The sequence below is a fragment of the Pelobates fuscus genome, chromosome 3 (assembly GCF_036172605.1).
Source record: "Pelobates fuscus isolate aPelFus1 chromosome 3, aPelFus1.pri, whole genome shotgun sequence".
Classification (NCBI taxonomy): domain Eukaryota; kingdom Metazoa; phylum Chordata; class Amphibia; order Anura; family Pelobatidae; genus Pelobates; species Pelobates fuscus.
Window position 1 is genome coordinate 58,990,630 of NC_086319.1, and position 25,275 is coordinate 59,015,904.

Here is a 25,275-nt window from a genome sequence, read left to right on the forward strand (position 1 = left end):
GTAACTGTGGCACTTGTGTTCTGTGACACTTGTATTATACGGTGGTTCCAATCAAAGCACATGCATTCTTCACAAGGTGATGTTTGTTGTGTGAACACGTATATTATATTCAACCTACAATAATTTTCACATATCTTTTTTTACTTACCCATATTAGAAATACTTTTTCTTTTTTTTTTTACAAACTAGGTTGTATTTCTTGGATAATGCTAAACATCATTAGCTCCAGAGGAATGTCATCTTATGGTGCATGTCAGCATTGCACTAATTAAAGGTTGTAAAATATCTAACTGTAAAATTTTTTATATTAAATTAATAGAAATTCCAATCTCAACTGAACTGATTACACATCAAATAAGTATATAAAATAGGTATATATATACACACACAGCAGCATACATTATAAAAAATCAAATGAGTCAAATAATGTAGCACAAAAATACATGTATCTATAATATTAATGAGTGTTGTGCCGTCCTAAACAATTAGCAATTCATTTGAATAATGTAGTAGTATAGATTAGCTTGATCCATCTGTCAAGCACAAACATATTTTTTCAAGCAGCTTACCTATATTGGTGACACCATTCTTCAACCAGAAGCCTCTGCTGCTCTCGCCACCAATTACAGTTGCACTTCCAGTTGGCAAGACACGCGCAGTGTTTGGAAATCGATGCAAATAACGAAACTAAACTAAACATAGATTTTGATTTTCTTTCATTTGAGGTTTTATTATTTCACTACTTACATGGTTGCAACGACTCCCCTATAATCCGCCTGAGTATATCCGCTGTAGTTCTCCCAAATCCCAAGTGAAGCAGTGATTAAAGATAAAGATTAAAGAAAAACCCAAACATTACCCTAGACTTAATGAAGTGTACAAGAAGACTGGTTTATTATGGCCAAGTTCCCTGCTTATATACACAACTCCCAGCAGGGGGTTTCCACACAATACAATGCAAGCCCCTCCCATAAATCGCTGTGTCTGGGAGATAATTGCGTTAAGATCGGTAATCTAATTATCTCATAGGAACAGAGAGGCAAACACCAAAAACATAAAAAATACCCCAAAGCATCATAAAAACATAACATAAAAACATAACCTCGCAAATAATACATCATTAAATAGCCCTGATCTGATCAAGTTCTCCAAATAGTGCTCAGATCCATGCTGTATAGGGGATACGTCAGCGTGTTAAAGTTCTGACCAGCCGAACACGTGGTCATATGCCCAAAACAGTTCCAGGGCGTTTGGTGCTTTTGCTGGTCAACTTTCAGGAGCTCCTGCAGCTGCAATACAGGGTGCCCTGGCTGGCTCTTAGGTAGCGTTTGTTCCCCTAAGTCTCAGGCACCTTCTCTCCAAAAAGTGCTCTCCTGATGGATTTCAAAGTGGTTCAAAACCACAAACCAAATTTTCCGGGAACCGCATGGCCACTTCATGCCGAATTTAGTTCCAGAATAATCGTGGCTAAGTACCGCTGAGGACAACTCGTGGGTTTTGTTCATGAGAGCCAGCTTTCGGTTCCATTCGCAAGATGGAAAAGTGCCGAACCAGGGGCACCCAGGGCAAGCTACTAATGGAGTTTGGGGAGATTTAACTCCTGAACAGGGTCTTAATATATGGTCCATAGTCTTGGGGCAGGAGGCTAGCTTGCAGGCTCTTCCAGGAGCTCGTGGCATAGGCAAGTTTGTCACAATGGTTATTCACTAAAACTTTCACTAGGCAAAAACAGCTGGTCTGGCAAAATTATCCAACTTAGCAATAGTCATACTTTTGCTTTTTTTTGTTTCCATTCAGAATTACTTTGATAAAATATAGAGTTTAATGAATAAATGTTACAGCTTGGTGGATGAGAACAGTGCAATATTTGAAAATTCTAAAATGGTTTGACTATTCCAGAGAACAGGCACCAGGGCACTCCTGGCACTATACCTACAGCAGTGTGCTGTACTGTTTATGGTGCTTTCTTTGTTCACTATCCAAAAGAAAAGGATACTTCGTGCTCACATGCCCTTTGTATTATTGCACAATATACCAAACAATCCTAAATAGCATTCTACAGTGATTTAACGCAATGTTACATTTTTTTCGCATACATATGCCCCTAAGAAGAAAACGTACGGAGACATCCTAATGTTTTAAAATGTCTCTTAATATTTTCCTCATAGTTTGAGCATTTCACCATTCCCACAACAAAAACATATATCATTCACACCCTTATTACTCTGTGGTGTTTCTGGAAAATATTGAATCATACAGAGACTAAAATGTTACTGTCTCTGCTTGTACGTTAATAGAACAGACAAATCCTGTTGTGTGTCCATTCCAGATGTATCCTGTAATAAACCAAAATGAGGAAAAACTTGAATTAGAAGTTAGGCAATGATGCATCTATTTTACTCAGCCAAACTTTGAAAGAACACTCTTATTAAAAATATAAAAAAATATATCCGTATGTTTATCTATTTTTTATGAGTTGTGTTAACGTACTACTTTATATTACTGGGGTATTTTTTTTAAATGGAAAACTCTGTAAAACTGTAAAACTTACCTGTAATTCAGCATTATGGCAGCCCAATCTTCTTCCATAGAGATCATCAAGGTTGATGATCTATGTGCAATCAGATCCTCACAGAGTAGAGCTGAGGATAGACAGTGCCTATGCAATTACCGCAATCCAAGAATCCAGTGTTTCTTTATAATAATCAGTTAATCCTTTGCAGTTCACAGAGCAGCATTGGATGCACACAGCATATGGCTTCTGCAAAATTTGCGCACTAATGCCAAATATCAGATAGATTAATATATGCTAGTCCAGAGCCCCTCATAGCTGTCTGCCTTATAACCACTAATAGGTGGTGAAATAGCAAAATGTAAATAATCGCATTTCTCAGACATCATTGTTGCCATTTGAATGGCTGCAAAGAAAAAAACTAGGCCGTAAGTTAACTTCATTAATGGAACACTGTAGTCACCAAACGACTACCTTAATGAAGCAGATTTGGTTTATAGATTATGACCATGCAGTCTCACTGCTCAATTTTCTGCCATTTACTAGTTAAATCACTTCATTTTTACAGCCCTAGTCTCTCCTCCCTGCACGTGACTTGCACAGCCTTACAAACACTTCCTGAATGCATATTTTGGCTTCCTGTATCACACTGTCTGTTTAATCTAGAATTTCTAATCTCCGTCTTTTTTAATAGCCTTCTAGACCTTGCGCTTTTAATATCCTCCTAGGAGCCTCCTGTGTGATTAAAGTTTAATTTACAGAGCAGGAGATACAAACTTCTAAGGCAGGTTAACTTCTGATTGAAAATTAAACCATTTGTTTCATGCAGACTGTGTGAGCCACAGCTAAATCAGATATGTGACTAGGGCTGCATAAATAGAGGCAAACATGATTTAACTCTTAAATGGCTGAGAGTTGAGCAGTAAGACTGCAGAGACATGATCTACCATCAACTGCTTTATTATGCTAAAGTTGTTTTGACACCGAGAGTATCGCTTGATAAAATGATATGATTTTCATACTTGGACTGACCATTTAAGCTAGGTTTATATGGTCGCAGCAGTCTCTCACTGAAGAGCCTCTGTAGTTCTTTATCCTACTTCAGAATGCGCCAATTTGTTTGTTTAAAACAAAACCATCTCCCAGGGAAAATTAATTGGATCCTTATGCAGTTTTGATAAAATATATATTACTACCTTAGCTAGATCATGATTTAAAAATTATATTCATCGTTTCTGAGTATTAATTTTGTAATCTCTCATAAACATATTTTGACACAACCAATCTCGCCACTGTGCATTGGAGGAGCCTGGTTGCCCGCCTGCTGCCTTTAGACTATGGCCCCATGTTTAAACGCTTGATTTTCCCCTGCAAAGACACGAAAGCTGGGTCATTCGGTACTTGTCCTATTTGTGAAACCCCAGATAGCTATGCGATGGAGTCCATTCATATAGCGAAAGACTATGTGAAAGACTTTGGCTCTATGGGAATTGAAATGTATGTATGTAATCTGAGCGCGATTCTGTAATAATGTGCGCTCAGATCTAAGCTATCTGGAGATATGTTGAATGTACCTGTTTTATGCAATAGCTGCACAGTTAAATATTTTTATGTATTTTATTGTCTTTTGCTACCATGTGTTCAATGGAGTTTTGCCTCTGTCCTTGGATATAATTGGATTACTTCCCAATTATATCCAGGATAGAAGACTCTGTGGAACTGGTTTTGGGCAGAAAAGCCATGCTTCATTTGGTCAAGGACTTTGATCTAACTTTTGAACCACCGGACCACAGTTTTATGTGAATGTGATGCATACTTTTAAAGTTATGAATAATGTGGAAAAACTATATTTCTCTGCCTGTGATAATTAACATTAACCCATTGTGTAAGGTAATTGTATCACAGGCAGAGGGGAGGATTTTGTGTGGGAGTGTCTGAGTGTATTGTACGTGTTTATTGGTTGTTTTACAAAACCCTGTGGGTGGTACTAATGTGTAAGAATGTGTATATAAGAACAATAAACCCACAGCTCTGTCTGTTCCTGTTTTGACCCTCAACACGCAGCCTTGTCTCATTCTTGGAGGGAGATTTATTGTATGCTGTTCCAGTTTGACTGCTAGGAGTGTAATCCTTTTGTATGGTTTTTCCTATTCGGCCGTTTACAACATTCGTATGTTTGAGAGCATTCGTATGCTTCTCCGGTTCGGTGGATTGGTGTCTACAGTAGCTGCCTGTATATCTGGAAGGGAATATCTCCTAAACGGTTGTTAACCCCTTTTATGCCTGGGGGTGCCGTTACACATATATATATATATATTTATTTTTTAATGTCTGTCAGCATTCCATAAATGGCAATGTCAGCCAGTTAATTCCTAATCTCAGATAGATAAAAGTAACTGTTCATAACTATATATATGCTCCTATTATTTTGTAACTCTCTCAAAGTTTAATTATCCTCTGTATACAAATTGCACTGATATATTGATATATTGAATTAAAGTTTTAATTTTCTTCAAATCCTCAATGTAAGCCTTTTCCAAAATGTTCAAAATATTAGTTTTTTTTTTTTCAATTAAAAAGATTTTATTGAGACTTTGCGAAATATACATTCAACTGCAACCCCCCCAAAAAAAAAGTGAACATCTCTTCTATGGTATAGTACCGTGCAATACGTGAATGACTGTTGCTAAACTCAATTTTGAGAAGAGATACAGAAGAAGCAAAAGGAACATACAAAATAATAAAATCTAACAAATAATCAAGTTTCGACTATTCCTGAGGCTTATGGCAACAAGGGGAACAAACCCAATGTATTTTATGTGCCCTTGCAGGCATTATATTAGTTTTAGAACTCAAAGTATACAAATATAAAGTTTTCTTTAAAAAGTATGGAAATGTGGATTTTGAAAATTAAAATCATTCCAAGTAACATTCATAAAATTAACCTCTTGATATCTAAATATGTTTCGAATGTATCTACAGGACACTTTCCTGCTTCAATGCCACTCTAACTATATTAACTTTTAACTTCACTAACTTTTAATTTCACTACTGTTTTTTCTCGAGTCATATGTTTTCACTTTCTAGATTGTTTTTTTTCTTCCTGACTTGTTGAATAATTTGTATTTCTTTGAAGAATTAATTTTAATAGTGTGGATAATGGGGTCTTCCCCATTCAGCATAGCTGATTCCAGTGTAGGAGAGTCTACCTTGGCAAAGCTGCTCGGGGTTTACAACACTCGATACACTGGAGAGTCATGTATCGCAGTGTCACGTATTCATCCGCTTATAGAAATGTGGTTAATGACATTTCCTTTCCACACAGGAAAAGTTGTGCCGAGCAGCAACCTAATCCACAGAAGGGTTAATGCTGAGCAGCAATTATGCAAATTAAACCTGGTAACTGACTTTGGGGTCAAATGCCGGTTACAGGCTATCAGAACTAAAGGATGGGTATTTAGGCCCAGTTCTCATCCTGCTCAGTGCCCTGTCGTGGTTTCCCTTGTGGTTGTCCGAGAGCGCGTTCCTGTTATTAGTTTTCTACCTGGTTTTTGACTTTGGCTTTGTTTATTGACTTCTCTATATTCTGGTATCCTGACTCCTGGCTTTCCTCATCGCTGCGTCCCTTTCTGTGATCCCTGACCTCGGCTAGTATTTTTGACTATTCTATGTACGTTAAATCCGGCCATTCTAAGGACCGGTAATACGTTACTTATTTGTCATCCGGGCTATACAGTTCGACGTGCTGGATCAAACAGTAATCCTGACACGCAGACAGCTAAAATCTAAAGGGAACAGAAGTCATATTTTGCCTCTGGTCCTGGAACCTCTCCATCATGGAGCAGAATAGTGGATTAGCTCTATCCACTCCCAGAGACCGGACAACACTCAGTCCTGGGAACTCTAGTCCTTACGAGGACTTTTCCTGCTGAATCCTCCATGCTGGAACAGTGATTAGCCCTTTCCCCTCCCAGTAACCAGACGACACATAGTTCTGGGAGTACAAGCTGGAATGCTTTAATTTGGCCAGATGACCTGCTTTTATACAATAGTCCCTAAAGGGGTCTCCCACACAAACCAACAGGGAAATCCCTCCCAGGATCCTCTGTGTCGGAGAGATAATTAACATAGGAAATACTTATAAGTTAATTTTCTCTCAGGGACATAAAATATAACAATTTACAAAACACCCAAAATACACATAAAATACATGAAAACCCTACAAAAAAGTTACATCCCCTGATAGCCCCGATCTGGGTGACCAACATATCAAAAAATCACCCAGATCGGTTCAGGGATTCGGGTTTTCCACTCGGTCAACTTCGGTAACATAGAAACAAAAAAAATACAGAGTCTCTATTTGAACTGCGTGAGCTTGTTCCTCTCATCCAGATGAGCGATTCCACTGCACTGTTCTTCTAGGATCTACAGAACCGAACGCAGGCGATGATGGAAGTCCAGCGGTGTTCAGGAGTTTCAGTGTCAGATTTTAGTTACATGAACTCGATGACCAAACACCGCTGCCTGCGTTCATGCGAACAAGATGGCTGCCACCACGTGGTCATTTATACGAATTGCGACCACCCTGACGAACAATTGCAACACTGAGGCGAGAACCGTTCCAAGGTGTTAATAGGGGTTAACAAGCTCCCGGGTGGTCCAAGCCATTTAGACAGTCTTTTACAGGTTTCCCTGCAGGGCCCATAGTCTGTGGGCAGGAGGCTGGCAAGCAGGCTCCTCCAGGAGCTCGTGACAAACTCACGTGGGAAAGGGAGTTTGTCACAGGATGATCTGAGAGTTTGCCATCACTAACATGTCTTTTCAACTTTTCAGCTAGCTGATGAAGGTATACTATTGAGTTAGCTAGATACTGCATCAAATCTGGTGATAACGTTTACCATCTAGTATGATGTTACAAAGCCTGTAGCATCTCCTAAATTTAAAATATTTGGCACTACAAGGGTTAACCATGTGGTGGCTGGCAAGCACTAGCCAGTCGCCCCAGTAAAGTGAAAAAATTAGGGCAATATGTTCCTCATATTTCTATAAGGGAAGTTTTTAACCTTCCTATGCCCTACCCCATCATGTGGAAGGTAAGTTAATAGGTTGCCCTCACCTGCTGACACTTACTACAGGTGGGGTGAAGGTGGACATTTTTTTAAAATGTACAAGCCCTCACCCACTGGCTAAGGGTTGAGGAAGGGGGTACATTACAATGTCCCCACATTTTCTTTAATGCAATAACCCCTATCAACTGGTCATGGTTGGGGACCAGTGATTTATCTTCTCCGAATTATTTATTTTAAAGTCCCCTACCCAAAGCTCACAGGTGGGAGCACAAGGGGGGATATATCCTCTCCATATTTTACATGTTTCTTCCCATTATTGCCCAGTTACTAGCTTTTTATTACATTGAGCAGCCAGTGATTTATCTTCTCCGAATTATTTATTTTGAAGTACCCTATCCAATGCTCACATGTGGAAGCACAAGGGGGAATAAATCCTCTCCATTATTTTACATGTTTCTTCGCATGATTGGTCAGTTACTAGATTTTTATTACATTGAGCAGCCACTTGCTAGTATATATGCCCCCTCCTATGGCATTAAAGGTGGGCGCATAGGGGGGTTTTATTGTTTTAGTTGTTTTTTGTAATTGTATTTTAATGTGGCAACTGGCTAGAAAGTGCTGCCCAACCACTACATGGCTGCCAGTGGGTAAATAGTACTTCCAACTATCATTCTGTTGCAAAAGGTCCCAATTTTTTTTTAAAAGTCTGTGCTTTATACATTTTCAAAATCCTATACTTTGTATAGGGTTCGGATGCTAAAGCGCTGAATTTAATACAGACAACAAACGTATCTGGAAGATTGTTTCAGATTCTTTCTGACTGATTGAATTCCAATCAGATTTGGCTTCAGGAAATATGAGAATTGCTATTCCGGTCAGAATTCGGTAATTTTTATTGAACTTCATCCAGCCTTCCATCCCTCCATCCATCAATCAATCCTTCCAATGTTTTGTGAATTATTCTGTCAATGTGTTATCCAGAAGTACAGTACCACTAACATTGAGATCCTCTGTCAATAGGTAGCCAGCAAAGTGGTCAGACCATGTCTTTAATATTGCATCTCATTTTCAATCATATCCTTTTCTTACCAACCTCTTTCATCTATTTTTGTTTAAACATGTCTAAATATTTACCATAGCCTTTTTAAATTTGATGTATTCATTTCAGCAGAGTTACAAAATGTATAATTTGCTTAAAGTTACTTTACAAGTGTTTTTTTTTTTTTATTTAGTTTCCCTTTTAACATCACATAACAGTATATGTTTTGTTTTGTTTTACAGGTGTTTCAACTTGTATTTTATGCACATGCATTGCAACAACAGTTTACTGTGATGATCATAATTTGGACTCAGTTCCGCCCCTACCAAGAACAACCACCCATGCTTACTTACGTTTCAACAAAATTAGCAGGATCAGCAAGACTGATTTCTCACACTTAAGTATGTGTAGATAATTGTTGTCTGGATTTTTAACATAAGTAGGTAGGAAGGGGCCTACTTTGATTTTTAAAACATAGGTAAAGCATAATTATCTTTCTGATAAACATAACATGCCAAACAACCGAGGGGGATATTGACTAAACACTTCAAAAAAGATCTGGTGTTTATGGCAGAATTGGAAAGAAACACAAATAGATTACAACAGATGACTATTCAGTACATAAAGTTCAAGGAATCTACGAATACTTTGAAAGTTAAAGTGTGTCACAGTGAAGATGATTTAACCCTCCTCAAAATAAAGGTTTTAGCCCCAAGATCTTGAGTGGGATTCATGTAAATGCAGAAAACAAAACTGTCCTGATCATAAAAAAACTAAAGAGATTAGATTAAAGTAAGGTAAACAAAATTTTCAGAAAGAGAGAGTCGTATATGGAACAGGTAAGGACAATGTTTTCCTCAATAACTATGTACATGTGCTACAGCGCCCCCTACACATAACAAGGAAAAACACGTTCATTAAATATCTTTATCTTTAAACTTAATTGAAATCAAAGTCAAATACTTTTTTAGTTTATTGATTTCCCTTACCTGGGGACCAGCAGGTGAAGGTGTTAAATTGAGTTCACTCTTATAAGGATGCTCTTTATTATATCTTATAGAACATTTAATATCTACTAAAGTGAGAATCGATGGGAATTCAATGCAAATGTCAATTATAAGGCCAAAATAAAAACAAACTGGATTTGATATTTTCATACTCAAACACACACACACACACACACACACACACACACACACACATATGCACATTAAATAAAGAAATAAAGAAATAAATAAATTAAAATAAATTGAATATGATGCAATCACACTATTTAATATACACATGAAATAACCATTTTAAGAATAAAACAATAAATGCAGTTGTTATGCAAATATTGTGCTCTTGTAATCTTATATCTTCAGAAAACAATTTGTATTGTACTGAAAAATAGTACAGCCTGAACATGCATAGCCTGTAATTCATTTGTCATTTGAAGAAAATATCAAATTATATCAATGTCAGCTATTATTTGAAATGAAGATTAGAGAGAGGAATGCATATCTTCACAGCTGTAAGCCATTTGTTCATCCTTCTCTGTTAGATAAATTACAGAAGATTGATTTGACATCAAACATCATAGCAGAGATTGATGAAGATGCCTTCAGGACTCTGCCATCTCTTAACGAGCTCATACTTCGTGATAACAGACTAAGACAGCTTCCAGAACTACCAAACACCATGACTGTCATTGATTTGAGCCACAACAGACTTGGACGCAAGGGATTAAAGAATGAGGCATTCAAAGTATGTTTTATAAAAAAATATATATTTTTAATGTAATTTAGGAAATAATCTTCAAGGAAAATCAGGGGTCGCTAATAGTATATCTGAAGTACAATCAAATGTCCAAATTTAAAATTCAAATTTAGACTCCGGTATTGCTTGAATTCACAATTACATTGTGTGGATTGTAGGAGACCATAAAATAATACAATCTAATATTGAATATATCACCTTCAACACATAGTACACAAATATTTGAAAAGCTATTTTATTTTCATCCACCTTCAAGGTGTCTAGTAGATGTACCTACTGTGCCTTATAGGTATGGTAGGATACTGAGAACATAATAAAAATTCTGTAGAACATTTCTACCTTGTAAAAGTAATTATAAGAGTTATAGTATAATGTTATTATTTAATCAATAAAAGGTTATAAGACAAGTTGCTTACAGTTCTACTATGTCATTATATTACATTATTTTATAGTTTCTCACTGGCATTATGTTTAAAGTAATGCAACCACTGTCTGTCTTCTGATCATGCTTTGCTCTACGTTGCTCCACCTCCTATATTAAAATATGGTCATTGGGCAAGACAACTGGAGTCTGGAATGTGATGTAGTAGAGAGATGCAACAAGCCAATAAAATCAACAGCTTGCTCATTGCAGACTACAGAAAAACTGTAGGATATCAGTTAAGCAGGTTGAAGTGATGCAGGCAGAACTACTGGCTATCTTGTCGGTTTGATGTCTAGCTCTTTCTCTGCATTGGCATTTGTGTTTCAATAATTAAATATTAATTGTGGAGCTTTGATCAGAAAATTGCTGATGCGTGCTTTAATTTTAGAACACACTATTTGAGCTATTTGAAGAAAACTGTAATATTTTCTCACAACTGTGAGTAAGATCACCAGTTACATTTTTTTTTTATCCATAACACAATGGCATTATTCTATGCATTTTATTGTTATTATTATTATTATTATTATTATTATTATTACCTAGTTCCAACATCTTAAAGGGACACTATAGTCACCTGAACAACTACAGCTTAATGTAGTTGTTCAGGTATGATCTATAGCTCCCTGCAGGCAATCTAATGTAAACACTGTATTTTCAGAGAAAATACAGTGTTTACATTGATTGATAGGAATACCTCCAGTGGCCGTCACTCAGACGGCCACTAGAGGGTCTTCCTTTCACGCAGGGCCCTAAAAAGGCCCTGGACACGTCAGACGTATTAAAATACGTCTGACGTGTGCAGGAGAGAGAAGGCACTGTGTGCGCGCCTTCTCTCTCCAGCCTGTCAGCAGAGGAGAAGGGCGGGCAAAGACCGCAAGCTGAGCTGTCAGTCAGCTCAGCTCGCGGCCGCGCACACCGCGCGCATTCGCGGTAGTGTGCTCAGGACTTCAGAGGGCGGCATGAATGCTGCAATGGTCTGATTGCTCCCTGCTTGCGTCCGCCTGTTTTGTCATTTTTACGAAATAGGGGGCGCGGCTTCACGAGGCTCCCGGCGCTGGAACCAGGTGAGTAAAGTCCTCTGCCTGGAGAGTCCATTTAAATGTAATCTTATTACAACAATTGTAGTTTTTGGAGTGCTATGTAACATGTATTGAGGAATTCTGTTTGACACCTTGTAGCATTTGGGCAAAAATGCAAAACATAAAATGAATTCTATATCCGTAATCATTTCTATAATCAAACTTTTGTTTTTGTTTTGATATGTTTTCCTCCATTCATTAATATTTAACAATTTCATCAAGCAAAATTAAGTCTTTGTGCAGACATTATTTCCAGAGGGATTTAGTTATGTATGAGGCTGCACAGTCAAGCGTCAAATGAAATTTGTGTATTATTTACATAATTTCAACGTTATTAATTTTGGGACAATGAACACACAAGTAACTTACCCTAAGGCTAGAAAATATGACCTTGTTTACCTAAAAAGTGTTTGAAGAACATTTAACTAGCATATCAGGGACAGTTCATCAATAGGATTGTACAAATAAAAGTATATATAGACTCGAAGAAATGAGATTTTACTAATATTAGAGGAAAGGGTTCTTTACAATAAAAACTATAACATTACCCATGCCAATTTATTCATTTTATTGTAAAAGCCATAACGATTTATCAGCCTTGGCTCTATGCCTATTATGTTTGCTTATTTTTGATAACAGTGTATTCAATTATATTAAAGATTTAAAGCAGATCATCCACATACTATTAGCTTAATCTGTAGATTTATGAGTCTGTAAAATTAATTATCTAATGTGCCTTTCTTTTTTAAGGACATGAATGATCTCCACCTGTTATATTTAGTTGATAACAACTTGGATCACATCCCAATACCCCTCCCTGAAAGCCTACAAGCACTTCATCTCCAAGTATGTATTTTTGTTTGTATATGTTTCATTTGTAACTAGTTAAAGGCATTACATATACATGCGCTATTTTAAAACTTTGAAAAATCTGTGGTTTATGAATTCTCTATTTTCTATTCTATTGGATTCCATAGTGACTGATCCGTATTCAGTGCTTTGATCCAATACATCCTTCTTTCTCCAATATCTGATTCTCAGAAAATTTGGACTACTTCAGACATTTGATAAGATGTGAAATAAAGAATTCTCTGGGCATTCTCTATTCGTAGATCATCTCTGAACTTGGAGAAAATGTCCTAGACTCTTGATATCAGCAAAATAGCTCAGGGATATTATGAATGGATTATGTGATTGTATTATTATTATTTATAAAATGCCAACATGTTCCACAGTAATGTAAAGTGTGGACTACCACTTTAATTGCATTCGGTGTTGGGAAAGGGTTGATAAGAACTGAATTTTTAAAATGAAAGAGAGATGCAACTTAAAATATGAATGTTATATTAAATACAAAAAATTTATCCCTAATTTGGGAGGTATGTATAGTTCTGGGAATATACTAGAGCATATTCAAGGCCTGCAATACATTTTTACATACAGATGCCCATTTTCCAAGATTATTATATAATCACAAAATTTGACTTTGATCACTTTAATAAACTAATATGTAGGGCGTGTGACTTTTTCATGGCAACACCGCCACTCATATATTAGATCCAGAATGCTCCAAACTTTGCATGGAGGAATTAAAGCTTTGTTAAAACTAATTGTAAAACAAATTGCACCATATAATAGCAAAAGCTTAATAACAACATGATAATTAGTCAATTGATAAATTCTAAATAAAATATACCTGCCAATCTACCTTACTTTAATTTCTTGCTGTCTCTAAATTGTACTTTTTAAAATTCGAACGTTACTCCTGTAACACTATAGAACCAACATTCCAGAGCTGTTTTATAGTTTCTTAAACTGTTTATAGTAAAGGGATTTACTTTATTCAGGTTACAGGGAAATTTCCAATTTAATTATGTATGTCTTTCGTCGTGTAAAAACTATAACGCAGGAATGTTTGTATTATATCCTAAGTGAGAGATCTTTCTTATGAAAATATTACCAACTCAAGGATATGGTAAGAATAAACATTCACCTATCATTTATTTTCTAGGATAACAACATTCAGGAAATGCATGAGGACACGTTCTGTAACATGAAAGATTATTCCTATTCTCGAAGATCTCTAGAAGACGTAAGACTGGATGGAAATCCGATCAACCTAAGCAAAACCCCACAAGCTTTTATGTGTCTACCTCGTATCCCTATTGGTAGATTGATTTAAATCCAAATAAAACCCCAATAAACTCAGTCATGCTATTTCTCATAATTAATACATTAATGTGGCCAAGTAGAACATAAAATACTGTAAGTTGTGAATTATTACAATTTAAAAGGAAAAGAGGTTGAAGCAACCGAGAGAGAAATATATTTTATTCAAATCAACTTCTACTTTATTATTTTGTTTTCAGAACACATAAAGTAAAAGGTATATTGAACAATATTATGTTTAAATGTACTAAAACTGGAAAATAATATGCACAAAAAATGTACAGAGGGTACTTACATATTAATATGCATTTTTTTCATTTTGCTGCAAAAAATATTGTAATTTTATTTTCTTTGTATGGCACGCTACCTACTAAACTTTACTAATCTGGTCAACCTTAGCTAAAACAAAATGTGAAATGTATTACACATATACAATAAATGTAAATAATGTTGTGGGTTTTGTTTGTTGAAAATCCGAATAATAATTCCAAAATGTTGATGTAATTTTTTTTTTTTTTTATTAAGTTTATCAAGAAGTGCAAATAAAGCAAGGGGGTAGCAATGAGAATCGTTATTCCTCCCGAGAGGAAGAAACGTGGGACAATTGGCTTTTTTTACTTTTTTGAAAAGAAGGAAAATGTACTACATTCTTACCAAGTAATTATTTTCCTGGCTCTTTATCATGACAGCATCACTTATGGATAGCTCCACCACTCCGCCACATCAGGACAGGAAATAACCAAGTAAAAAAGAGACTGTGTGCATAAAACGTCCCTCCTCCTTCCATAGCAGTCTTGTTTTAAAACTAAATAAAGAGAGGGAGACTGATGCTGCCAATTTTAATAGTCAGGAAAAGAAAATTATATCTGTATGTTTCAAATGTTCTTCATGCCTGACTAATCATGGTAGCATCACTCATGGGTAATACCCAAGCTCAATCGATATGGGAGGGAGAACATTTTTTTTTAAAGGATGAGAAGACACCAAATTGATGCAAAAAAGGAAACTTATATTTTATTATGAAGTGTAAATGAAGACAGCACTCTTTTGACAATTAACGTAAATAATGTGGATGCCAGCTCCAATTTGTAATGTCTAATGAAGGTCACAGGGGAAAACCAAGTAGCTGCCTTGCAAATGAGGTCAGGATGAACCTCTGTCAAATTAGCACAAGAAGTAGATTCAAATCGGGTGGAATGAGCCTTAATTTTCTTGAGGGTTTGAAGGTGGAATAAACAGTCTGTTGGATTTTCTGTAGTGACCTACAAGTGACAGTGATGATGCAATCCCTGAGGTCCAGTTCATGAAGTTTGACCTCTTTAGGAGAAGGGGACAGAAAGAAGGATGGTAGTACTAATTCTTGGAGAAGATGAAATGTTAAGATTACTTAAGGAGGAAAATATTATCTGGGCTTTAAAACCACTCTATCATAGAAGACGAGGGTATGTGAATCTTCACTAGAAAAGATTTGTAGTTCTGAGATAAATATGGTTGTTGAAGTGGCAACCAAAAACACATCCATATGAGTGAGGCATTGAATATGTATGTTTGTCAGAGGAGCGAATGGAGATTTGAGTAAGGAATCTAACACCAGAGGCAAATTCCAAGGAGGAGCTGAGTTTCTAGTTCAAAATTCTTATTTGCGTGCCTAATCTATTTAGTTCTGCACATAGAGGCTGTTTACTGTGTTCTTCAGGCATAGAGAGGCTGAACTGTGTCTGGGAGACCCATGTACACATGGAAAGGTGGCCAAAAAAGAAAATATAAGGGGGAAAAATCCTGGAGTCCAGCTGAGGACAGAAAAAAAGACTGCTGTATGGAAGGAGAAGGAACCTTTTATGAATGCAGTCTCATTATTTATTCATCATTTCCTGTCCTTATCTGGCTGAGAGTGAAGCTACCCATAAGTGATGTTGCCATGATTATCTAGGAAACATGTTTTTGGATGGTATATTTTAAAATTGGTAAAAGTTACTTATGGAAGAGTTGTAGAGGTTTATTTTTATGAATGCAATCATTCCTCTAAGGGATATAAACATATGTCCTGTTCATCCCTACCTGTGACTATTAAGTAGCACGGTGAAAATTTTTTTTTTTACCCAAACCACTTTATCCCCCTAAAAACATTCAGGACAGCTGGATTTGATACATGGGTTGGTTCAGCTTGTTAGCATTTAACCTGCTCAAAATAATTAGAGAAAACAAACCAGATGAACCAAAAGGGTGCAGTAATGGGCCAAACACAGTTAACAGATCTCATCAAATGGCATATTTTCAAAATGTATGTGTATCAAATAACAACAAAAAGCTTATTATGGTACACTATAATTCTCATTATAAAGATTCAATATGCATAATCCACATATCTCTATAAAAGACTAACATGGCATACATCAAATAAGTATTATGGACACATGTAGAGTTTAATAATTTTCTTACGTTGAGTATACGGTCTATTTGTTTAAAAGTGAGTTGGCAGATAACTTGCAAAAAATGTAGATCAAAGCACCTGAGTATATTTTAGACCAAATGTTACCAGTATAGTTGCACCTTACTGCATACAACCCATTGGTTTGACATATGAATCCTTAATTAGTTTTCTTCGATAATGCTAACAATGTCCATTTTTAAAGTTTACCTAACACTGTTTAACATATATTCAATTACTGTGTAAAATCTTGCAAATCCCTTTGTTATTATAGTTATATATATATATAATGGCGTTATACTGACACCTGGTGGTAGAATTTACACACAATTGTATTAAAGTCTACAAAAAGGAAATACATTGTGCATAACTTTAGACATTTTACATTAAAAAAAATATGTAATTCTCAATCCCACTTGCCTTTCTATCTGCGCATGCCATTAAAAGAACATTCCAAACACCATCACCACTACAGCTCATTCTGATGATAATGGGGCCAGGAGGACCATAGAACCCTTTTATTTTAAGTAGTCAAAATGTTTGAACAGTTTGACTTCTTACATGTGGTACAGGGGGTGCCGCTCCCCACCTTCACTACTGACAATGGTGAGCTGGAAGTTCCTAAGCAGCTCATTGACTGGTGGCAATCAAGCAACGGTTTGACTACTTACAATGGGAGGGCACCAGGGTGATAGTGGTTATGGTGCTTGGCTTCTTCCTTTAATGTACATTTAATAATGTACAAAACCCTCACCAAAATCCCTAACAACTTATATAAAAATTAAAAACAATTGTATATATTTGATGGTATCTTGCATGATGGTTCACATTTTTGGATGCTACTTCTAATGAACCCCATGTAAGCCATGTACATTTCCCCCCCCCTGTTTTAAAGATAAACAATAACAAGTGATTAGTTTAAGAGGAAAAGTTTGGGTTATATTTAGTTTAGGGTTAGGTTTATTAGCGCAATTGATTTGAGTGGGAGATTTTATATATTTTGCAAGTATCCCAAATGGTAACATGCCCATTGGTGGTAGCCAGGGGGTGAGTAGATAGGAAGTTATTCTTTCATCTGTCCTTCCTCGCTGCCACCATCCTCTTACCTCCACATTCTTCAGCTCCTGGTGAATTCCTCTACAAGGAGACATCATCAGCACTGTAAGAGAGTACAACACAGACTGACTACAGACTCTGGGTCTTCCATTTATAATATTTTGCACGGGCAATAAGGTGGCATAAGGGTCTATTGTACACAGAAGAAAGTATATACACTAAAGGTGAGAAAAACGTATGACTGGAAGTGATCCCAGGTGTACTTCACAGCCACCTAAGAAAATATACAAATATACAGAAAAGTGGAAACCACCCAGAATACGTTTAAATATATATAGAATAGAATGACCTGTATATAGGTAGACTCTCCAAGCGTATGCTCTGTGTAAAAAATCAAATAGCTAACATAGCGTAAAATAGTATAATATAGGGATGTGAATGAGTAAGATATGAATGCACTCACAAACGGATGAGAAAATCAGGCCTTTCACCCACTCAGGGGTACTGTGATGAATATGAGAAGAAGTCCAGTATCTTACCGGACGAAACGCGTTGGATTTATTCCTTGTGGACTTTTTTTTTTTATTTATGTTTGTTCATTTTGATGTTCTGCTGTACCCATATCGCTGCTCCTAGACTCCTATTGTGGATATTTTGAAAAACATCATCCAGGAGTCCTTTGATTATTTGGAGACACGCTGTTTTTATACCTCTTATGTGTAAGTGCGACCAATAAATGTGTCTTATATAATTTTATTACGTACTTCACTATATTTGATTTTTTTATCTTACATATTTGGTTGGAAGATATTTAATCTCATATTCATCACTTTAAACATCTAAAAAGATACATTCATATCTGATAATTTCCGATGTATAAATGTATTATGTATGTGCTTTTTTCTGCTTGTAATGTATTGTTTTTGAATTTGTAAGTACAGTAGTGTATGCAGCTTTGTAAATACTTTCATGTTTCAAGATAATGTTAGAAGTGGTTAGGGTAAGTGAGGATTAAGGTTAGAGAAGGGTTAATGTCAGAGTTAGATTACATAGGACATTTGGTGTTGAGAAAATCTAACAATTGAGAGGGGTTAGTGTTGTAGGATAAGGGTTTAGGGCAAGAGTAAGGTTATATTCTGTATTTGTGCACAGGGGGTGTTTTAGGATTATTGAGTTAGGGGTTAGAGTCTGGTTAAATTTAGTATGAGGGTACATGATATGTTCAGTTTTTAAGATTAATAGGATTAATGTAAAGGGTTTATATACAGGTTTAGGCTTTAAGTGGGCAGATTTGGGACTAAGGAATGAGTTTACTTTTGGGAGGTGTTACTACATTTAGGATTAGGCTCTGGAAGTGGTATGACAGAACGCGGACAATACCGGGTTCTGGCAGGAAACATAGAACACAAGGTGGCCGCCTGTGCAAATGATGTTATTTTTTTGTCACGATGAATGTGCTCCCAAGAAACTTTACATTTTTCAAACAATTCCATTCCATTTATTTATTTATTTATTTATTACTGGCATTAATAAAACGCCAACATATTCCACAGCACTGTAGAATTGGGTAAGACAACACAATAAGAACAGACTGATACAACAGGGCCCTGCCTGTGAGCTTACAATCTAAGGGTTAAACTGGGTAGATGATACAAGAGGTAGTAAAGGGATATGTATGTGATGGCAGAGAGAGTTAATAGAATAGCTGCAGTAGCTGATAGCATGTGAAGGGAATGAGGAGGTGATTGGCTGTGGTTCCAAACAGCTGAAAGCATGCAATTTAGTTAGAAGGAACCAGTGGGCAGGAGGAGGGAAAGGTGGGTGGGTAGAGCCGAGTAAAATGAAAAGGCCTTGATGCAGGGATGGATGGTGATTTGAGGCTAAGGAAGAGAGATAAAAACACAGTTTTTTACATCTACCCAGAACAGTCTTTGTATCCTTATGGTCAATTAGAATATTGCCTATTTGGAGGGGGAGCGACCATGGGTCAGAAGGTGGCCTGGAGCTACCTGATTTACGAAAATATTGCCAAACAGCTGCCCTCCAGATAATTCTGGGATGTTACTGCTCGACACGGGTTAAGTTGTGGCCTGGTCTGGAGTTTGAGGTATATGGAGGCACACTTCCCTCTCTGGTATGGAACACCACCTTGGGGATTCCGGCATATATACAAAAGAACAGTGGTTTAGCAGAGTTGAAGAACTACAGGCAGCTGATGCCTGAGTGGCATCCTTTTTGGGCAAAGCATGAAACATTCTGACCGCTGGTTTTCCTGGATTGATTACATATCCTTAAGAGATGTGTAGGGGCAGCCAGGTTTGGGAGTAGGGTGGGCTGGAGATCGAGGACCTAACTATCTCTTCTCTTTTCTCTTTCTCTATACCTATCCACCTATCACTTTTGACTAATCTCTCACCTGTTTAACGTTCATATTCAGAGTATAAAACAGGAATACCCTTTAACCCCTTAAGAACACATGGCATCTGTGACATGTCATGATTCCCTTTTATTCCAGAAGTTTGGTCCTTAAGGGGTTAAAGAGTATAATTATCTCATGACAAACTGAGTCTGGGCCTGGTGTGGGAGCACGGGGAGCAGTGATCTCAGACCGATCCATGTGAACAGAGACATATATTGTCATTTTAATGTTGTATTTTAGAAAACTATAAACGGTTTTGTCACTGGTAACGGGTGAAAAGAAGCTAACCTTGACTTTATGTTCTTTCTACTAGAACCATTGAAAAATGTAAAACCAAAAAAACATTGGATTAGGAAAAAAGCATGTTTAGGGCACGTGGAGTTTGAAAATTTATTTGCAAAATACCCTCCTATGTTGGCTTTGCAGTGTGCATTACTCAGTGTCGTCCCTGCAACTCCTTCAAGGCAGTTTCCATTCAAGAGTTTGTTAGTAGGCAAATAGGAAGTGATCCCTTACACTTCCTCTCCAGCCTAACACACAGATACTTGAGTAGCTGGGACAGCACTGAGTTTTACACCCTCTATAACCGTTCTTACAGCTTTGAAATCATGCATAGGAGGCTGATTGGAGTGCAGATGACACTGGCCAATGCTCCTGCTACTTACTTCTCTCCACCAGCCTATTTAAGCTCAAAGAGTGCTGAAAAAAGGCGCTACCTACTTGTCAAGTGCCTGTGCCCATGTGCCTCCACTGCCCAATAGGAAATCTGGTCCTGATTGCACAATGCATGCAATAATAATGTTCACATCAGCAGTCACGACAAATGACTGATATTACATTTGGAATCACCTTTTCCCAAACATATATTTTGATTATATTGCAAATTCAGAGAAATGTCACCAGTTAAAAAAAAGCTTCATAAAATGCACAAAAAAAAACTTAACCACTTTAAAGAGGGTTAGTGTTAGAGTTGAAGAGGTGTTTAGTGTCTGGTAGGTAGTTTAGTAGCAGAGAGAAGTTACCATTAAAGTTAGATGGGGTTAGTCTTACTGCAATTGTAATCTTACATGATTGGGTTAATTAGGTTTATATTAAGAGTAGAAGTGGGTGGGGGGCTATTTACTAAATTGATGTTTTTTTGTGGGTAGGTGGTTAGGAAGGTAAGTAACCTGAAACTAAAATAGTGTCCGAATTTAGTTTGAAAACAAATTAATAAATGAAAGAAATTTGGTTCAGAAGAAACAATGGATTTTTTCATTCGAATATATATATTCGGATGAAATGAAAATTTCAGCGGCATCCAAAATCAAGTAGTTTTCAGCATGAGGATAGTGGGATTAGCAGCAAGTCCATTTCGCCCAAATTAATACTCAGAAGGCAATTGTTTTATTTCCATCCTCTTCATGTTGCAACAACTTGTGCTACTGCTAACACTGGAAACAACGTATGCTGCTACTAACACTACCAGTTAATTCAGGCTTTTTTTCTACCTTGGAGTCCCTCCAAGAAGCAACTAAAGGAGAGTCTACTTTGTGATGGTCATCAAGGCCACTCTTTTGTGAAGACTTAGAGCAGACAACAAAAGTAATATCCTCAATGTCTGGTGTTGGTGGCGATCATGAATCTGATGTTTAGAATTATGTTTCCCCCACCACTGCAGACATAGCACTTTTATCTCTGGCCCAGGAGTTACTTGACTACCAGTAATATGAGCCAGGGGAATTAAAGGATGAGAGTATGAATAGAAAAAGCAGAAGCCCAGTATTTTCTCACCTCCTGCACTTTCTCTGCTGTGTCAAAGTCTATCTCTATCTGCTTTAGAATCTCCTCATCCAAATGAGACAGTTGTGACATCAGCTGCACCTGCTACCACTGTCACAAGTAGGTCACCTACCATCAATGTTACCATCACCAGCAGTACTACTACCACCATCATCAACATGACCAGTACCACCACCATCAATATATCCATGAGCATAAATCAACAAAATGCTTCCCCTAATACACATCTTCAGCAGATGCAAAGCAAAGAGTTGAGGGTACTGTATTGCACCAATTAAGTAAAATTTAGAATCTGCAAAATTTGAGTGTCTTCACAAAGACTGACTTGCAGAGTGCATGTTGTACGGCAAGGAAATAGTTAAGGGGCAAGTGATGGATCATATTATTAGTCATCATGGGTTATCTTGCCAGTGCAGAAGGGATAAGTGGGTGGTCAATTGCCCTCTGACTTTCTTTTATTTTTAATTAATGCAAGATAATTAAAGGAAAAAAGATTACAATAATTATACTACTTACCGGTAGTTCTCTCACTTAATATTTTTTTTAATCTAGATGTATAATAATGTAATTTTGGCAACTAAGAATTGGCATTGCAAAAATGTATGATATTGCATAGCTGTTAGGCCAGGCGACATGGTAGACATTTTTGCATCTAAGTTCGGTCATTGAAGCTTTTTTTCCTGTTGATAATGACAAAGCAATAAAAAGATTTTTGAAATCTTTGCAAATGTATTTAAAAAAACCTGAAATGTCTCATTGACATTAGAAATCAGATCCTTTGCTGTGATACTTAACATTTAGATTTGGTGCATACCCTTTCTCTGGTTCATCTATGAGATGATTTAAAACTTAGATTTTTATACCCCCTGTTGCAAATTCAATTTATTTTGTAAGGCACACACCTGTCTATATATGGTCTTATTGCTTAAAATGCATATCAGAGCGAAAGAAAAAAAATGCCTCAAATAACTGCCAGCAGAGATCAGAGGCAGGATCCTTCATAATTCTTATATAAAAGAGGTTTGGAATCGTCAGAACATTTGCCAACTGTGCAGTCTGGTAAAAAATGCTTTGGTAAAAGAGATGACCAAGAACCTCATGGTCACTTTGGGTGAGTTCCAGAGATTGTGTGTTGAGCTGCAACAAAGTTGTGGAAACACAACCATCACTGCAGCTCTCCACCGATCATGCCTTTGTGGTAAACTAAGAAGAAACAGGTAAAAATAGTAAATGTGGAATGTCAACATTGTCCTTATATTGTGCAGCATTTATATTGAACCATAGGTACTCACATGGTATATATGGTGGATTCAGCTTATTCCAGGTAGGAAATCTGAGATCGTTGTCCAGAAGAGTTCGGTTCTAGAAACAGTTAAAATGCTGCGCATAACCCTCAGATTCCCAGGCCTCTGGTAGAGGAGTCAAGAATGAGGAATACTTATACTTTTACATAATAAATATGTATTACAATGACAAATACTGCTCAGTTTGCCTCCACATTGCTGTCGCATTGACGTTTAGACACATGGACATACACATTTCTTCCTCTCTTTTCTCCCCTTGTGTCTCTCTCTCCTCACTCAATTACCCACTAGACACGCATCCACACCTCGTGTAGCTATGCACTGAATACAGTACAGTACTCTGTGTGCCTATACCTGTTCTTGAACTCCTACTCATGCAACCAGTTCTGCAAGGAAGACTATTAGCATCTGTCTCGGTACTATACATATACACTGCTCAAAAAAATAAAGGGAACACTTAAACAACACAATGTAAATCCAATTCAATCACACTTCTGTGAAATCAAACTGTCCACTTAGGAAGCAACACTGAGTGACAATAAATTTCACATGATGTTGTGCAAATGGGATAGACAACAGGTGGAAATTATAGGCAATTAGCAAGACACCTCCAATAAAGGAGTGGTTCTGCAGGTGGTGACCACAGACCACTTCTCAGTTCCTATGCTTCCTGGCTGATGTTTTAGTCACTTTTGAATGCTGGCGGAGCTTTCACTCTAGTGGTAGCATGAGATGGATTCTACAACCCACACAAGTGGCTCAGGTAGTGCCGCTCATCCAGGATGGCACATCAATGCTAGCTGTGGCAAGAAGGTTTGCTGGGTCTGTCAGCATAGTAACAGGAAATAGTATAGAAGTGGCGCTAAAGGATCAAATCGATGGATGGTGCAGCCAAAACCAAGTATATCACCACTATATATACTTAAAGAAACATGTACAACCAAAAAAGTTTAAGCGCACACACACACCAAACAGGAGTGATTACCTGGGGTATAGCAAATAGGTATCTCCTCCTTAGTACACAATGATAGGGTTTGACAAATGGAAAATCCCTATATAAAAAATATAAATACAGAGAAGAACATAGTGCAACCTGTATAGTATATATACTTTAAAGTGAAAATTTGAGATGGAATCACTCACACTTTTTTGAGCCGTTTAGAAGTAGGCTCAGGACTTATACAGCTTTCATGTCACTTAAATGGGACATGCACATTTGCTTGGATCCTCAGGCCAGTTCCCCTTAGGTCTCAATGATCATCAAGTTTGGAGTCAGGAGTCAGGAGCCAGGAGCCAGGAGCCAGGAGTATCAGGATAGTAGTTTATTTTAACAAATAGTTAAAAGATAAGTAATAAAAAGCAATATTGCACACACAACGCGTTTCAACCAACTGAATGTGGTCTTCCTCAGGTGCTCTTCTAAATTATAATGGATATACCACAGTTTATATAGGGGAATCATTACCTGCTTAATTAATCAATTCACAACACTTGTATATGTAATTACCCTTATATGGTCCGGACCGGATGTGGTCTGCCACCTCCAATATGGCTGCACATCCGGTTCGGAAGGGCATATTAATAGATCCAATATACATTATACAGAAAACAATCAATATAAACAGTCAATACATCCTATCCCCATCACAGTCAGCTACCATGATATGATAAAATCATGTGTGACTGTGAAAATAGGTATATCTAAGGTCCTCTCGATGTTCCGTTTCGTCACTTCCGGTGACGTATCCGAAAATGGAGTCCGCCCGTCGCGTCACTTCCGGTGACGCATATATCAGCCGAGACCGTCGTTCTTGCTTCTGGTATCATAATAAGGGGGCGGAAACACTCTCTTCGCTCTCCTGGGAGTATAGGAGTGTCCATTTTTGATTTGAGGACAGGGTGGCCATCTTAAGAGTGGGCAAACAGTCCTCTTATGAATATTTTCATACGCAAGGCACATATTGCATATAAGTAAAAGAAAACACAAAATATACATGTATTAATAACATCCACTATACAAATATAAATGCAACCTATTCTCTGACTCATTAATACAGCTAATGAATGTACTGCGTTATTTAGGGGTGCATCATTCTAACAATGTTAAATAAACCTTATATAAAAGTTCCTATACTAGGAAAAATATAAAAAATAGCTGTCCATCAATAACCTGATCTCAACCGACTAGACCAGAAAAGATATAGAATAAAATAGTTATAAATAATAAAAAGAT

General features: G+C 37.1%; 1 protein-coding gene and 1 long non-coding RNA gene across 2 annotated transcripts in view; both read left to right on the plus strand.

Moving 5' to 3' along the window:
- EPYC (epiphycan) overlaps positions 1 to 14,505 on the plus strand; it is a 48,174-nt gene extending 33,669 nt beyond the window's left edge. The window contains exons 4-7 of the mRNA XM_063447120.1: positions 8,863 to 9,021; positions 10,164 to 10,366; positions 12,635 to 12,730; positions 13,896 to 14,505. Of these exons, the coding sequence (XP_063303190.1) occupies positions 8,863 to 9,021; positions 10,164 to 10,366; positions 12,635 to 12,730; positions 13,896 to 14,066 (629 nt within the window). The 3' untranslated portion in view covers positions 14,067 to 14,505. The remainder of the gene's footprint in view (positions 1 to 8,862; positions 9,022 to 10,163; positions 10,367 to 12,634; positions 12,731 to 13,895) is intronic.
- Positions 14,506 to 14,935: 430 nt separating this feature from the next.
- Positions 14,936 to 15,477, plus strand: LOC134600771 (uncharacterized). Its single transcript, XR_010090360.1, has 2 exons — positions 14,936 to 15,175; positions 15,234 to 15,477. It is a non-coding gene; the product is annotated as an uncharacterized LOC134600771 (long non-coding RNA).
- The last annotated feature ends 9,798 nt before the right edge of the window (positions 15,478 to 25,275 follow it).